Source organism: Pleurodeles waltl, chromosome 11, assembly GCF_031143425.1.
Source record: "Pleurodeles waltl isolate 20211129_DDA chromosome 11, aPleWal1.hap1.20221129, whole genome shotgun sequence".
Taxonomy (NCBI): Eukaryota; Metazoa; Chordata; class Amphibia; order Caudata; family Salamandridae; genus Pleurodeles; species Pleurodeles waltl.
The window spans coordinates 594,000,541-594,018,670 of NC_090450.1; the positions used below are offsets into that span (position 1 = coordinate 594,000,541).

Below are 18,130 nucleotides of genomic sequence, written 5' to 3' on the forward strand. Positions count from 1 at the left end.
GGAGTAAAACGCTGTAACTCCTTACAGCTTTAAGTAATTAAGTTAAAACCTCGCCTGCAAGAAATGCTTTTACCTTTGCGGTAAATATTGACTTTGAAACAATCTCCAGATGGAGATCGAAACAAAAGCAAGGACTGTAAAAAAAAGTTCCTTTCGATCTGTTTCTGAATGCATGTCCTTTCAAGTCACAAGTCTTCTTAGGTTCTTTTACAATCATCGACTAATGTGTAGTGTTATTTTTCTAAGCAGGCTTCCTAATATTTTCAGTAGTCCAGGAGTACTAACTAAAAACATGAAATACATGTATAATTGCAAAGCTACTAAGGCTCACTATGTTGACTCCATATGGCATCTGCTACTATCCTGTAATTGGGGAGGGGCTGCATAGTTCATCCCAAAGGCTGATTCCTCAGCAGACCGAAGTCCCTCAGCATCAGCAGACAATGTTAAGCGGTCTGCTGGTGTTTAGCACTGAAAGGAGGTCCGCCGTGGTCACAAAATTATCAATGGATGTTGTTGTTAAAAAAAATGCCTTTGAGAAGAAAATAGGAATCCCAAAGCTTGGTGCGTACATTAAAGCGTGCAACAGTGCGTGCGTCCAGTTTCAAATCTTGTATCCATCTTGTATTTTGAGTCATGCCAGTCTGTTAGGTTTACCATCTACTAATTCTGATATTATACCTACCATAAATAAAAAGCAAAATGTAAACTACCATGAGAAGAAAACTTGGTTGCCTCAAGCTGTGTGCAAAGGTTTTAAGAAGCCTTACCAAACTTCACTCATTGTGAAAGTGGTAGCGGGAGAAGAGTCCTTGAACTGCGGGGTTTCTGCCAATACTGTCCACCTGAGGCCTGGAGTACGCTGTGAGTACCACTGAGTGTTGTTACAATAAACATCTATTATTCAGAGCCACGGTGGCCCATGGGGTGAAAGTGCGTTTTACAAATACAGGTGTTGTGCTATGATGATGGATTTCAGAAACTGTGAATCTGTCAAATGTGGACCTTTCCGTCAAAAATAAATTAAAGTTCCATCTGAGAGTACCCAAAGTGATAAGTGATAGGAGGAGAGATCAGAGAATTATTCCAGGTGATACACATATATATATATATATAATATATATATATATATATATATATATGAATGGACAATATAACTGAGTTAAAAACACTGCTCGGTATGGGAGACCACCATCTCTAGGTACTCAGAATTCTGAATGTTGAATTCCTTAATTTGTTTTACAGTTAATTGTCATCAGAAAAAATTCTGCTGTTGTTAACTCAATCTCATTTCACTGGTATTGAGAGTTACACTCGGATTCAAAGTTTCTGGTTAGGATACCGTTTTTAAAATCAGTTTGAATATTATGAGACACACAACCTTTATTATTTCTGCTTACATAGCGTATAAAAATGGAGACTGCCTCTGCTCCCCTGTTTTAAGCAATAATCACTTTATAGGCAAAGAAAAAAAATATATAAAATGTTTGTTAAAGGAAGGTGTGCGTTTCTAACAGCCACAAGCTAACATGGCCCTGATTACAAATCACAAAGAGAGCAGAAGTAGTAGAAAGTAGAGAAAAGTCATCTGGGGTAGCTGACATGCTGCCCAGGTCTCCACAGGTCATGGTACTGCTCCACAGGCACACGGGTGCATCCCAGGTGAGCTCAGCTTGTTAGATCAAGGGATCTTTCTAAATACAGGAGGGGAGGGAGCACACAGCCTCTCTTCCCAGCACAGTTCATTCCATTGTATCCTCGTAAATGCAGTATGCTTACTTCAAAGTTGCTGTAGTTTTTCACCAAAGTTTGTGCAGGTAGTGCTGTCTTCTACTTCAGCTCTCTACTGATGACATCTCTCTGGAGATAACAGCAATACCTGCACCAGCTTTGGTGAAAAACGACATCAACTTTGAAGTAAGTGTACTGCATTTACAAGAATGCCATGGGATGAACTGCGCTCGGATGAAAGGCAGTGGGCTCCCTCCCCCCTCATGTTTAAAGAATGAGGGAATCTGCTTGCATGTTGATGTAATTAAGACATAAAAGGCAGAACTGAAGAATCTCAAAAGGTTGAATATAATCGGGTACAGCCTCTTGACTTTCTTTTGGTTTAATATGAGATTGCGTGCCTAGGTGGGTAGAGCAGGTACACAGAGGTTGCACAGGGTCTGTCTATGAGTAGAATAGAATAAGCCCGGTTTAAATTAGAGTTAAATACAAAATATCCCTGGCCAATGGTACTTATTTCTTGATAATTCTCAACTTCGTTAGAGTTCCGGAATATGATAAATTATGCAACTCACCTCACTTTCAAAGAGGACATTAATTAAAAGCATCAGTACTTCAAAGACAAAGATGACTAGGAGGACCCAGAAAAACTGTAGGGAAATAAAAAACATTATTTAGGCATAGTGAGTGAAGAGTAATCGTCGTAAATAATAATTGCCTTTCTATAGCCCTTGCTGCCACCTTTTCACCCATTATGCTGCATATAACAGGTCCATGTTTCTCTGTTATCTATTTCTAAGGAACCAAATTTATCAGTCCTGGAACGATTAAGGGCAGACTCTTCCCTGATGATATATTTTATATACACAAAAGTGCGCGTGCGCACATACACATTTGCCTGAACTATTTAATCAGTGCTCAATGCGTAGTAAAAATATGACCACATGCCCTATGTTTTTTCTTAGGAGGCCACCGTCTGCTTAAACCCTAGCAGTGTTATGACAGCACTTAGTCACCACTACAAAAAGGGTCTATGATTTAAATATGATGAATTCTATTAAACAAGATGATCCCATCACTGACAGAAGATGAGAAATCTGTTGGAAACTTTGCCAAGATTCACGTTTGTTTTTGCTAAAGTAAGAATGTTATTCACTTCAAATGCCGATAATGATAATCAACATGCCATTTCTTGCATGTTGGCTGTGTTTGGAAAAGACACGCCTCTAATTCTCATATCACGCCTTTTCGTTCAATTTTGTCTCCCTTTTTAGGCTGAGCATAAGCATATGACCTCTTGTATACTTTTAAGTATACTTCTTCTGTGGACTTCCAGCTATTTCATTTGTTAGTTTCAGTGTCATTTAAACGTCCTTGCTTGCTAATGGTCAGTCATGCCTCTTTGTCCCTCCTTCTTCTGTGTGGGAGAAGTGACCAACTACTGAATAATTACGCTTTGTCCTGTTTATCTGGAAGCCTCCCTTTTCATTTGCAGAGCATTCTTTTCTAAGCTTAGCTGTAAAAAAGACTATTAATCAGGCTATTATCTTGGTCACATTTGGTCTTTGTGGGCTCTCTGTACCCTCTCTCAGCTGCCTGTCTCCTTCCCTTCCTTGGTTTAGATTTTCTTTACCAAGTGTGCCTGCCTGTGTGCTGAGAGCACGGGCGGAGGATCACTTGTAATTTCTTATAGCCTACTCACCCAGCTCTACCAGGGCTCCACAATCCTTAGAGACAGTGTCCACTTCTGTTCCATACTGGGATCCCACTCACAGCTCCATCAGTGCACCTCAGTTCACACACTCCAAGCCCTCAGCCATGTCAGTGCCAGGAACCCCACACATGCTGTCTGCCAGAGCACCTCAGTTCTTGCAGTCAGTACACTCTGCTGCTCCAGTAATGGGATCTCAGGCGCAGCTCCATCAGTGCACCGCAGTTCACACACTCCAAGCCCACAGCCATGCCTGTGCTAAGAACACCATACATGCTATCTACTAGTGCACCTCAGTTCTTGCAGTTAGTACACTCTCCTGCTCCAGTAATAGGACCTCAGATGCAGCTCCATCAGTTCACCTCAGTTCACACACTCCAAGCCCTCAGCCGTGCCATTGCCAGGAACCCCGCACATGCTGACTGCCAGAGCACCTCAGTTCATGCAGTCAGTAGACTCTGCTGACCAGTACTGGTACCTCATGTGCAGCTCCATCAGTGCACCTCAGTTCACTCACTCCAAGCCCTCAGCTGTGCCCATGCCAGAACCCATTGCAGTGTCTGCTAGAGCACCTCATTTCTTACAGTCAGGACACTATGCTGCTCCAGTACTAGGACCTCAGGCGCAGCTCCATCAGTGCACCTCAGTTCTACCCCCGCAAGATCACTTCCTTTCCTATACTGGGACCCCGCTCCCATACAGTTCCATTACAGCAGCTCAGTTCCAATATTTAGTCCCACTGCTAAGCCAATACTGGACCCAAAAGAGCAATACACAGCTGAGCCAGTGCACCTCATGTCTAACATCCAACACCACTGTTGATGGAAACCACTACAGGTCTGCCATATTCCTTCAATTCTAGCATTCAGTGCACATGTCTTCTCAGTACTAAGGCTCACACACACACCCTTCAGAACTCCTTGCTTCTGTGGTTCAGAGGCAATGCCACTCCCATACTGGGCCCCACTTGGAGTTTCACCATGGCACCTCCAGGCTAACACTTGGCAACAATGACACACCAATACTAGGTTCCATACATAGCTCCATTAACATACCTCACTTCTGACCTTGTCTGCCCATTACTATTGCAGTACTGTAGCCCACATACAACTCTGTCAGTGCACCTCAACCCTAAACTGCAACACACCATTATTCCAATACCAGGAATTACATGCTGTTCCGTTTCTCATTCCTCACCCGCTGTCTTTCTGTTATTCCAGTACTGGGCAGGGACACAGCTCTGTCTATACATTCAATCCTGATGTGAAGTGCCCCAATATTGCTGTGTTGGGGTTCACATTTGCACCACCAGCTGTTCGACAGTGTCCCCTCCTGTTCCACACTCGGACTTCTGTTTGAGGACGTGGGGGAGCCAATTAAATCTATTCTTAGCTGACATCTTTATTTGGGAGGATCGGTTTCACCTATCTCACACGTTCCTTCCTTTACTCTGTTTACTCTGAATGTTTTCTTTCTCCCACAGTAATCTCTTTCTAGCTCTTAAAATCCACACATTAACAGTTTTGCTCTTTCTTTCAACTGTTTATTTCTCCTCCTCTTCCTTTTTTTTATTTCCCTCTTCCTACCCACTCTTTCAAACTCGCAAAACCATGGTTATTTCTTTCCTTGTTCTGTTCCTCTCTTTTTTATTAGGCATTCATTCAGTCACTATTTTTTCCTCTTCCCTTCATTCTTTCTTTGTTTTTTTTTAATTTGCTCTTTCCATTGACTGGATAGGCATCTTTTTACTTTTTTTCAGATCTTTCTTCCTTCCTTTCTCTGGTGTTTTTCTTATCTTTATCTGTCAACTCATGTTTTACTATAAATCCCTCTTTTTCCCGTCTATATGTGGAAGCCACAAGTTATTTCCTGGGTCCCAAAGTGTCAAAGTGGTTTTCCCATTCTGTGTCTGTGGGAATTGTGTCAGTACATACTTGCCCTGGTTCTTTTGCTGCTTGTTTGTCTCACAAATCTCTCTTTTTTTCTCTAATGTTCATTTTTCTTACTGAAAATGCAGTCAACCATTTTCCTTTCTTACTCCAGGGCCCATGACACAGTTACTATGCCCTTACCAGCTTCACCTTTACTCTTGACTCCCTCTTTCCTTTCAACCTTCAATCCACCCCAAATTATATTTTTGTTATGGTGTTTTGAGCATTACACTCTAATGCCAAAAATGTATTTCTGATGAAGGTCTATATCAGTGTTCCCCAACCCCCGGGCCGCAGGCCGGTGCCGGTCTGTGGATCAATCGGCACCGGGCCGCCCCACTGTGGCGGGCGGTAAATGTTTGATAATTTTTCCGTGGCCCTCTTGTCACACAATGGGACAAGCGGGCCATGGAAAAATTATCAAACATTTACCGGTCCGCGGCGATAAAAAGGTTGGACAACACTGGTCTATATGATAATTGTATAAGTTTTAATATATAGAGGAAGAAGGTAAATGGAAGTGCTTCAGTTAAATGCTGAACCACTTGAATTATATGTCAGGAAAAGACAAAATTATGAGGTAAGGTTGATCAATTTATGTGGCAAGAAAAGTCCAGCTATGAATTTACAATGCCAATATCTCTAACTCAAGAAAATATGAGACCTATTGCATTGCAAGTGCTTGTTTTCTTACATTTGCAAAGACAGTCCAGCCTGCATATCCTCCTCATTCTCTGTCACCTCTTTCTTATTCTTTGTCCACTCTTCTCTGATGCTTCCCTGTACGTATCTCTACCAGGTAAACATCAAGGAGAGCGTGCAACAGTAAAGTCAGTAACAGCACAGAAAAGGGCAAAAAATAAAGGCCCCCACAGCCTCCGCCTCTGTGGTGCCTGGAGAGGTTTGTGGGGGGGGCTGGAGGGGGTCAGGGCACTAGGGCCCCCCTCAAACAGTACACTGTGCACGGGTGGCAGGTCCCTCACTTGGTCTAGGGGGCCCTACAGGTACTTTGAAGGGGGGGCCCTTATGTTTCATTATGCCACTGGAACAGTGCTTTTAGTGCAAATATATCCCTGGGCTTACATATTAGGCTAACATTCACCACATACAAAAAGTGTCTATATAGACACTTTTGCTCTAATGGTTGCAATGCTATCCCAAACTAAGCTTTGCCAGAAGCAGGTGAATTCTGAAAGTTGTGAGGCTCAAATACCTGTCTCAATTATGGATGAGGAGCGAAATCAACTTCCTCTAGGCGGATTACCCACTGTGAACACATTAAAAAAAATAGGGCCACAAGATGCATTTTACAAAAATATTGTCACCTAAGATGGCTAAGTCCCCAGAGGTTCTGAATGATATATTTAAACACTTGTGGTATACCAGACAGGCCTATGTTAGAGTCCTTCCTTCCAAGGAAAATGTGAAAAATAAAAATTGTTGCTTTATAAGCCCTAATGAGCTAACTGGAAAAGAATGGATATCTTAAAACAAAGCTAACAGGTATTCACAACATGCCTGACCTACCTTGGTCGCCCTTCTTAACATTAACTTTGAGCTCAAGTTATTCCCACCCTGTTCAGCACAAGCTATCTATTACCCTCCGAGCTGGAGAGGAAATTCCTGTAAATATGGTTAAATGTCCAGGCTGTGAGCTTTGAATATTTACGTTCTTTCCACAGTCCTGCCCTGGTGATATGATCCGAAACCATTTCTGTCATTATTATTTTTCAATTTGTCCCAGGTTCCGTCTCTCCTCCGCTGCGCGCTAGTCCTCTTTCTGGCTAGCTGTATCCTCTATTTTCCCTTGGTTATGGCCGTGCTTCCCTAGATTCCGTGCTCTGCAACAAGCTGGTGCCGCTCAAAAGCGGCTTGAGTTTAGACCAAGCGAGGCACGTGTCAGGTTAATAAAGGACGTAACTTGGGAAGTTTTTTAACGAAGGTGGACAGTTGAGTACACTACATGGAGGCAGACTACTTTAGAAAAAAGGAATAACTGCTTACAATTTTAAGAAGTAAAAGATTATCACGGAGAGATCCGACCATTCCAATGAATGAAACAGAAAACATCACAATTCCAAGGAGGAGAAGAATCACAGCTGGAGCCAGGAAAATGCCATCAGTGGTTTTGAGTTTCATCCTTTCAACTTCTGCATATGCCCCAACACATAATACTACAAAGCCTAAAAACTGGAAAAGAAATGAAAGAATTAGAAGATCATTTCAATGAAAAAATACTAAAGGCATTTTTTTATGCAGACACTATTCAACTTTAGTTTATCTCACATATAAGTACAGTGTCTATAGAACGGCTAAACAACTTAACTGTTTGGTATTTATCAATGCCAATGCCTCAAACGTCAGTGCTTTTCAGTCTAGTTTTCACTTATATGCACCACATGCTTCACACTTAAGAAACACTTTTTATTGTGAAATAATATGTCAAATATAAACAATAACAGAAAAAATAATAATCACATACGTCTTCACCCCATAGGATAATTCTTGATATATTTAACTTGCCTATACATTCCTAGTCTATGCTAAAAAATAGACCTAAGGGCCTGGAAGTTAAATGCCACCAGTGGACTCTAACACCTATTGTGCCATGCACTATAGTGGCAGTGCAAACACGGCTTCAGGCCTACTACTGTAGGCTCACAGTAACAGTGCAAAACACGCACTGTGACCTGTCACCCCCATCTAAGCCTTGTAGCTCACAAGGGTTCATGGTATTTAGAAGTAGGACGTGTAGAAAATTAATATTATTATGTCCTTGCAGTGACAAGGCTGAAAAAGCTATTTTCCTTGTGACAGGCCTAGGTGCCTTATGTAGAAAACCATAGTGCAAATGAAAATACTAATATTGGTAACTCGGGAAAAGGATCAATTAGAACAATAATTATACAACTATTTTGATAGTTTTACATATCAAATTCAATTGTGCAGTAGGATACTTAATAAATATTAAAATATTAAGAAAAAGTAACTTTTAGAAAGTTACATTTTCCCTGCCAAAAGTTAGCCTTGAACACATGTGAAAAGGTGTGAAATGCCTCCTAGCAGCAAACACTAGGCTAAACTGAATGGGTAGAGATGACTCCTCCGAACTCCACAGACTAAGCAGGAGGGGGCTGTGGACAACCTTTTGATACTACAGTGAAAATGCTGCCTGAGTATCAAATCCTGCTTGACAGGTCTGCTGGGCTCACATATATTTCTTGGGCACACTTAAGAGGGGAGATAACAGAATGCCAAAACAATTCTAGTAGATCCACAGTCTAGATGCTGAAGGACTCTGATTTCTGAGTTTGTTGCAAACCCAGTGGCTGCCTCAAACAGTACTTTAGTGTTAGATGTGGGAGGAAACTAGGATTATCATAGTATACTCCCCGAACACAGTTCCAGCTCTCAGAGCCCAATTTAGTGTAGCTGAAGTCTTTTGCCTACCTTGAAAATGCCCAAAGTGGATAGGGTTGTCCACAGGCTGTCTTTGGTCAGGGAGTGCCTTGGAGCTTGGAATCATTCCCACCAAGTAGCTCATGCTAGTCATAAATGTTGCACCTCCAGGCACTAACTTCAGAATACTTTCTGGACCTGTGAAAGATCAGAAGAGGATTGGACCATCTGTCTGTGAACTGAGAGAAGCCCTGAAGGACTGGACCTAATCCCTTTTGCACTCTGGACAAAGAAGGGCCCTCCGAGGGCCATAATGTTGACCTTCTTTAAAAAATACAGTGGTACAACAAGCTACAAGAGGTATTTTCCTGGAAGTACAAAGCTGACCAGTGGCAACTGGACTGGACTAGACCCTGCTGCTGGTCTTTGCCTAAAAACCTGTGATTCTCTTTGTGCCTTCCCTGAGGTCATGGGGGCTTTAGAAGTGTACTCTTCTGGTGGATTAAAAGGACCAGATTAAGTCAGAAGGTACAATCTTTTTCCAGGAAGAACTTGGTTGGTTATCCGACCTGCGCTCCATTGCTTTCAGCCTCAAAATGTGTCTAGGTCCTGGGCTACCTATACCACCCACTATCATCGGTGCTTTTTTGGTTCATTTCTACTTAAAACATTAGATATTCGAATCACTGGTTCACCTTATTGAATTTTTATCATTTTGGTGTCATTTTGTTTTATTCAATTTGACTCTATTTTGTAATTGAGTTTGGAATTTCTATTGTTTTGTATGTTGAATTTATTACTGTTTTGGTACTACTTAAACACTTTACACTTTGCCCTAAGTTAGCCCTGCTTGCTCTGTGCTATAGCTACCAGAGCTTTGAGCTCATGATAATTTAGTTACTTTAGGAGTTTATACACTGAGAAGGTCCAGAGACCTAAGAAATATCAATCTAACCAAACTAACTTCTATTAAAACCAAACTCCTCCTTCCCCCACTAACTTGAAGAATGTCAATGATCTTACTGAGCACTACTTTCAATCCATGTCTGACATACTAGATACAATTGCTCCAAAACAACTAAGAATGAATTCCCAATAATCACTCTAAACCATGGTTCAACTGCAATCTTAATGAGGAAAGGCATACCTTATGGTTTGCTGAGAGATCTTGGAGAATACCTCCCTCCTTAGCACACCTCAAACATGTGAGGTGAACTAGAAGCACCTACAATAAGCACATCAGAGGATTCAAAGCAGAAAACATTAGGACACATCTTGATAATGCCAAAAACAGACCCAAAAAACTATCCGAACTCAACAAACAACAAGCATCTGGCAACCCTAATCCCTATTGAGTAGATAATGGATCATTACCAAGCGGAAACTATTTCTCTGCCCATTTCATGAGAAAGATTAGGAAGATCGAATCAAAACTGCAACTTGCCTCCCAGCGTCTACTAAACCACTCCCAATCCAGTCTCCTCCCAGGGCTACACATGATGAGATCCCGGAAACCAGCTTTACAACAAAAACTAATATATCCTTCAAAATTCCAGATGAACTCAACATACTCAAGCTAATAATATCACAAAAAAACCTCCAACCACTTCAATGAACTTTTGCCAGCAAAATTCATCAAAGAGCTGAGATCCTCCATTTTCCCACTCTGGACAATGATATGATTGTCAATGCAGCTCTCTCTCAGGGCTTGATTCCCGATTGTCTAAAGACAGGGCAGGTCACCCCTGTCCTAAAAAAGCCAAATGCCAACCAGTCTGACGTCAACAATTTCTGTCCCATTACCAACTTCCCATCTCTAGCAAAGGTCCTAGAAAAATGCGTCCACCTCCAACTCTGTAACCACATTGAACAGTATAATCTTAGTGACCAATGCCAATCTGGCTTCAGAATGGGATATAGCACTGAAACAGCTCTAACTCATATTGTAGATGATGCCTTGAAATCACTTGATCAGAATTAAACATGTCTCCTTACACTTCTTGATCTCTCCTCTGAATTCTACAGGGTTAAACATGACAGACTGACTGACCTTCTGGAATCAAGGATGGGACATCTTCGACTGGTTTGCCTCATTCCTACATAAAAGAGTTCAAAGAATCAGAGTCTATCAAACCGTTTCTGACACTACTCAGGGCTCAACTGGAGTGCCTCAAGGGTTCACACTCTCATGCACGCTATTCAATTTGTTCATGGAACCTCTCTCTGAAATTGTAAAACACTTAAATATTCATTATCACATGTATGCAGATGATACACAATTATACCTGAAAATCTCATCACCCGAAGACATCAATACTCGCAACTACACTCTGATGAAAACCCAACAATGGTTAACCTCATGGTCAATGTACTCAAATATAAAAATTCCTCTTGATCACCCTTCCCCCACAATCACTCTGCCCCATAGAAGAACGGATCAAACAATTTACAGCTCTCAACTGGGCCCAACACATCATTGACTCTACTAAATCACTTGGTATAAGGTTGGGCAAATACCTGAATATGCCAGATCTTATCAGCACAACCACCAGGGGAGCCAACTGCCAACTAAACATTCTGAGGAAAATCAAACCATTCTTCTCCTGGGATGACTTTCTGTGGGATGTTCAATCCCTAGTCCTCTCCTGATTAGATTACAAGAGTGCTACTCTTGCAGATTTACTTAAAGCAAGGCTGGCACTGCTAAGGACCATGCTGAACTCAGCGGCTAGGCTCGTCACAGGATCCAGAAAATTCAATCACATCAAACCCAACCTAACATTTCTAAATTGGTTACCATTTGAAGCAAGGATCCAGCTGAAGGTAGTCTGCATGACACACAAGGCCCCTTCACTATAATAGTCCCATCTACCTGGCCAATATACTGGAACTGTCACGAGGTAGTCATTCCTTAAGTGCTAACACACTATTACTAAAACCGCAGGTGCACAACAAAAAGAAAACTTACAACCGCTCCTTCTCCGGCCTACCCCTAAGAATATGGAATGCACTACTGCCTGAAATCAGGTCAAACTCCTCGACTATCTCCATAAAAAAAGAAGTGAAAATGCTTCTGTTGCATACATTACTTCAATAATAACCCTGAGGAGCTCAGCTGGCCTATGTTCATGGAGGCACCACTGGAACCTCAATCTACCTAATCATTTTGTCACAATAGATTTGTTTTGATGATTGCTTATTCCTGATTGCTTACTTACTCTATATGTATGATTTGTCTGTTATTTGAACGGCGCTCTGATACCCTTACGGGTCATGTTCGTGCTATATAAAAACTCTTCAAGCAAACAAATTAGCTGTAGATGCAACATTTTTTTAAAATAGTTCCCCAGCTCCCCACATTCTTTCTGTTGCGTTCATCACATCTCCAACAGGCGCACCATTTTTGATCCAACATTTTTTTGATCTATGTCTTAAGGGTCCAGCAGCTGCACAGTGCTACAGGGCTGGCCATGTTTGCTTGTTTGCTCCGCCTCTCCAACGTTGAGGATCTCCTTGCTTCCGTTCCTCCCCATGGCTCCCTGTCTTTCTTCCCTGTTGCCACTTCACGCCATCCCACGGTGGCTGCCCTGGAGAGATAAGAACAGCTGGATGTCACATAGTGACTGCTTGCCTGTTTGGACGGCCGGGACCACCCAACCCTTGGCATATTATTGTTTCTCACTGTTGTGCTAATTAGGAGGTGGGAGCAACTCAGTGTGAGCATCTGGGTAACCTGCAAGTCCTGTACCCAGTCAGCTGCTTTAGAGTGTTCTGGATAGTATCCAGCGCTCTCAACATTTTAGAATCCTGTCCTGAGCCGAACACAGGACTGGACTGCTTTGAGAGCAGGTCATTTCCCAGTAGATTTTAAGCTCAGAAGACTGAGGGCCTGATTTAGATACTGGAGGACGAGTTACTCCGTCACAACGGTGATGAATATCTCATATGTCGAAATCTAAATCCCATTATATCCTATGTGATTTAGATTTGAGCGGGCAGATATCCGTCACCATTGTGACTGAGTAACTTGCCTGACAATATCTAAATCGAGAGTTTAGAGATGGATGTCATATTAATTCCATTTCAGAAGGCAACTGCTAACTTGCTGTTCAATCACAGGCAGAATATAGAACACCAAGGCACCCTGCTTGCGACTGATGACCTGAGCTCCACCAGCAACTGCTGAGTCACATGCTGTCCTCATACATGAGTCCACTCCCTTGCCACAGAGTTTACCTGGTAAACACTGGTGAATGTGCTGAGTTTACCTGGTAAATGCTGGTGAATGTGCACGTGCCTGTACTACTTTGAGTCTGCCTATACAGATCTGTGAGAGGTTCCAGGCAGCCTACAGAAATTGTGTATCGGACCGTAAGGCAAGCAGAAACGGGTCAAGGATTTTGCAGAATGCACTGCCAGTCCTCTCTTGATTGGCGCTTCAATATGGCAAACATCCCTCAGCTGTGTTCTCCCCAAAGATGCAGATTATACTCATGTACTATCTGCATCTGTCATGCATGCAGTAAGTGAGAAGATGGGGTGATACATGCTCAGCCTCTGCTGATAAATAAGGCATTAGCAAGGTGAGGGGCTATGTGCTGAGAGCAAATCAGAAGGCAATAATTCATTTGTACACAGAACTCTGTGCAGTGACAGCCTCGAAGCACAGCAAATCATATAGGTAATTGTACTGTGCTTCTATAGCCAGAATATAGAACACCAAGGCACCCTGCTTGCAATTGATGACCTGAGCTCCACCAGCAACTGTCGAGTCACATGCTGTTCTCATACATGACTCCACTCCAGGCCACGGAGTTTACCTTGTAAATATTAGTGAATGCGTGGAGTTTACCTGGTAAATGCTGGTGAATGTGCACGTGCCTCTCCTACTCTGAGTCTGCCTATATCGAACTGTGAGAGGTTCAGGCAGCCTACAGAGATGGTGTATCGGACTGTAAGACGATCAGAAATGGGTCAAGGACTTTCCAGAATGCACTGGCAGTACTCTCTTGGTTGGAGCTTCAACATGGCAAACATCCCTCAGCCGTGTTCTCTCCCAAGATGCAGACTATACTCATGTACTATCTGCATCTGTCGTGCATGCAGTAAGCGAGAAGATGGGGTGATACACGCTCAGCCTCTGCTGATAAATAAGGCATTAGCAAAGTGAAGGGCTGGGGGCAGGGAGCAAATCAGCAGACAATAATTCATTTGTACACAGAGCTCTAAGCAGTGACAGCCTCAAAGCACAGCAAATCCTATAGGTAATTGTACCGTGCTTCTACAGGTGTGGTGTTATTAAAAATTAGTATCTATGAAAGTTGACATATGTTGGCGCCACTTAAGCAATATTAAATTAATGCAAAGAATATGGTGTTATTCTTTTTAAACGGAACAAGTGAACCTATCAATGTAGTCCAGGTATCACCTTTCAGTCACGCCCATCTGGGGCACCATGCATACAGTACTAGAACAAAACTCCCTCAGTATTACATGTAATAAATATCCAGATGTATTTCTTCCTGAAAAGGCTTGCATGTATTGCCTGACTGACTTTTGGGACAGTGTCCCTAACTCCATTCAATACATTTCTTCCAATCATGCTTTCCATCTTCCTCTGGGACACTGGCAATCACCGGCATTTCACCTCCTGAAGGTTTGTTAATCTTGTCATTAGTACAACGCCATCTTTCAGAGCTAACTCCACTCAAACTACCGTTATACATACGTACAATACTAAGCATGCAGTTGTATAGGATGCACTTTTATTAGTTGAGTTCATGTATAATTGCTATACCCTGCACATGTTATGTTTGTTGGTGCTATCAGCAATACCTACAGCACCAGGCGACCTTACAGCATCTGTTGCATAGTTTTACATTTTTACTCTGACTTTCTGACTTACAAATAGACTTAGTAAAGCATCTGCTGTTCTCATTCTCATAGAGTGTTGACATAATGATTAGTGCTAACGCAATTTCTAAATATACATTGGGAACCTTCTGTTCTTTCACTAACAGAGTATTTTTATTAATTAGAAAATAATGTTTATTTACGTGAGGTTAAGTTACCATAACTAGGATGCAAAATAAATGTATTAGGCCTGTGCCTCTTAACACTGACAGCTGAGGAAATGAGGCTTTAAAAAGTTGCACGAATACATTTCCTGCATGCGTGTTTCTTTTCATCTTCTACAATTTTCCATTTTTATAAAATAGTGCATATGGGATTCATTTCCTGGTGCTGTGTTCTCGTACTGTAACAAACTCTGTGCCTGTGAAACATCCATTGCGCAAATGTTCTTGCGTGCTGCAATAATCCAGGTTGTTGCTGCCTGCAGCCAAAACTGCATTGCCCATTCATGTTAAATGGCTTATTGTTAGGGAGCTTCAATAGTACAGTTACATTTCATGTGTATGTAGGATAAAGGGCATAATTATTTTTTTATAATTTAGGTAGTCCATAAAAGTAGCCTGTTTTATGTAACCCAATTTCTGTGATGGTGATTAGTGTATGCCATGTAACTTTATAAGTTCAGCCGTATGAAACCACCTCACTTAGTATTGAGAGCTTGATTTCCTATTTCTCTGAAACTATAAAATGTACCATTTCTGGGATGTGTGCTAGACATTTTCCTTGCTTCCATGAAGACAGACTCCATGGCAGTCTGTTTATTTAGAAGTTTTGATTGCTTCTCTTAAGGAACTCCCCTTTTAGGACCATATTCTCACTTTACAACTACATTATGTACTTGATTTAAGAACTAGAGTGTTATGGATTTGTAGGAAAGTACCATCTTGCCTGGCCTGTTACCCCCATATTTCACTGTATATATGTTGTTTTAGTGTATGTGTCACTGGGACCCTGCCAGCCAGGGCCCCAGTGCTCATAAGTGTGCCTGTATGTGTTCCCTGTGTGATGACTAACTGTCTCACTGAGGCTCTGATAACCAGAACCTCAGTGGTTATGCTCTCTCTGCTTTCTAAATTCTCACTAACAGGCTAGTGACCAATTTCACCAATTCACATTGGCATACTGGAACACCCTTATAATTCCCTAGTATATGGTACTGAGGTATCCAGGGTATTGGGGTTCCAGGAGATCCCTATGGGCTGCAGCATTTCTTTTGCCACCCATAGGGAGCTCTGACAATTCTTACACAGGCCTGCCACTGCAGCCTGAGTGAAATAACGTCCACGTTATTTCACAGCCATTTACCACTGCACTTAAGTAATTTATAAGTCACCTATATGTCTAACCTTCACCTGGTGAAGGTTGGGTGCAAAGTTACTTAGTGTGTGGGCACCCTGGCACTAGCCAAGGTGCCCCCACATCGTTCAGGGCAAATTCCCCGGACTTTGTGAGTGCGGGGACACCATTACACGCGTGCACTGTACATAGGTCACTACCTATGTACAGCGTCACAATGGTAACTCCAAACATGGCCATGTAACATGTCTAGGATCATGGAATTGTCAACCCAATGCCATTCTGGCATTGGGGAGACAATTCCATGATCCCCCGAGTCTCTAGAACAGACCCGGGTACTGCCAAACTACCTTTCCCGGGGTTTCACTGCAGCTGCTGCTGCTGCCAACCCCTCAGACAGGTTTCTGCCCTCCTGGGGTCCAGCCAGGCTTGGCCCAGGAAGGACTTCCTCAGAGAGAGGGTGTTACACCCTCTCCCTTTGGAAAAAGGTGTCAGGGCTGGGGAGGAGTAGCCTCCCCCAGCCTCTGGAAATGCTTTAATGGGCACAGATGGTGCCCATCTCTGCATAAGCCAGTCTACACCGGTTCAGGGATCCCCCAGCCCTGCTCTGGCGTGAAACTGGACAAAGGAAAGGGGAGTGACCACTCCCCTGACCTGCACCTCCCAGGGGAGGTGCCCAGAGCTCCTCCAGCGTGCCCCAAACCTCTGCCATCTTGGATTCAGAGGTGTGCTGGCACACTGGACTGCTCTGAGTGGCCAGTGCCAGCAGGTGACGTCAGAGACTCTTTCTGATAGGCTCTTACCTGTGTTACTAGCCTATCCTCCTTTCTAGGTAGCCAAACCTCCTTTCCGGGCTATTTAGGGTCTCTCCTTTGGGGAATTCTTCAGATACCGAATACACGAGCTCACCAGAGTTCCTCTGCACTTCTCTCTTCACCTTCTGCCAAAGGATCGACCGCTGACTGCTCAGGACGCCTGCAAAACCGCAACAAAGTAGCAAAGACGACTACTGCAAGCTTGTATCGCTTATCCTGCCGCATTCTAAACTGTTTCCTGGTGGTGCATGCTCTGGGGGTAGCCTGCCTCCTCTCTGCACCAGGAGATCTGAAGAAATCTCCCGTGGGATGACGGAATCCTCCCCCTGCAACCGCAGGCAACAAAAGACTGCATCACCAGTCCTCTGGGTCCCCTGTCAGCATGACGAGCGTGGTCCCTGGAACTCAGCAACTCTGTCCAAGTGACTCCCACAGTCCAGTGACTCTTCAGTCCAAGTTTGGTGGAGGTAAATCCTTGCCTCCCCACGCTAGACTGCATTGCTGGGTACCGCTTTATTTGCAGCTGCTCCAGCTCCTGTGCACTCTTCCAGGATTTCCTTTGTGCACAGCCAAGCCTGGGTCCCCAACACTCTAATCTGCAGTGCACAACCTTCTGAGTTGTCCTCCGGCATCGTGGGACTCCCTTTTCTGACTTCGGGTGGACTCCGGTTCACTCCTCTTTTAAGTGCCTGTTCCGGTACTTCTGCGGGTGCTGCCTGCTTCTGTGAGGGCTCCCTGACTTGCTGGGCACCCCCTCTGTCTCCTCCTCCAAGTGGCGACATCCTGGTCCCTCCTGGGCCACAGCAGCATCCAAAAACCCTAACCGCGACCCTTGCAGCTAGCAAGGCTTGTTTGCGGTCTTTCTGAGTGGGAACACCTCTGCAAGCTTCTTCACGACGTGGGACATCCGTCCTCCAAAGGGGAAGTTCCTAGTCCTCTTCGTTCTTGCAGAATCCACAGCTTCTACCATCCAGTGGCAGCTTCTTTGCACCCTCAGCTGGCATTTCCTGGGCATCTGTCCTCTCCCGACATTGTTGCGACTCTTGGACTTGTTCCCCTTGTTTCACAGGTACTCAGGTCCGGAAATCCACTTTGGTTGCATTGCTGGTGTTGGTCTTCCTTGCAGAATTCCCATATCACGACTTCTGTGCTCTCTGGGGAATATAGGTGCTCTTTACACCTACTTTTCAGGGTCTTGGGGTGGGCTATTTTTCTAACCCTCACTGTTTTCTTACAGTCCCAGCGACCCTCTACAAGCTCACATAGGTTTGGGGTCCATTTGTGGTTCGCATTCCACTTTTGGAGTATATGGTTTGTATTGCCCCTATACCTAT

The 18,130-nt window shown here is 43.4% G+C and overlaps 1 protein-coding gene across 4 annotated transcripts in view; it reads right to left on the bottom strand.

The window, feature by feature from the left end:
- Positions 1 to 18,130, bottom strand: part of LOC138265921 (tetraspanin-15-like) — a 162,627-nt gene that overhangs the window by 83,700 nt on the left and 60,797 nt on the right. For 2 of the 4 annotated variants that reach the window (XM_069214110.1, XM_069214107.1), the window contains exons 2-3: positions 7,378 to 7,563; positions 2,307 to 2,381 (exon numbers count right to left, since the gene is read on the bottom strand). In XM_069214110.1, coding sequence (XP_069070211.1) covers positions 2,307 to 2,381; positions 7,378 to 7,512 — 210 coding nt within the window. In that variant the 5' untranslated portion in view covers positions 7,513 to 7,563. Of the gene's footprint in view, positions 1 to 2,306; positions 2,382 to 7,377; positions 7,564 to 8,823; positions 8,971 to 18,130 lie in introns of all 4 variants that reach the window. The other 2 variants (XM_069214111.1, XM_069214109.1) reach the window with 2 other exon arrangements.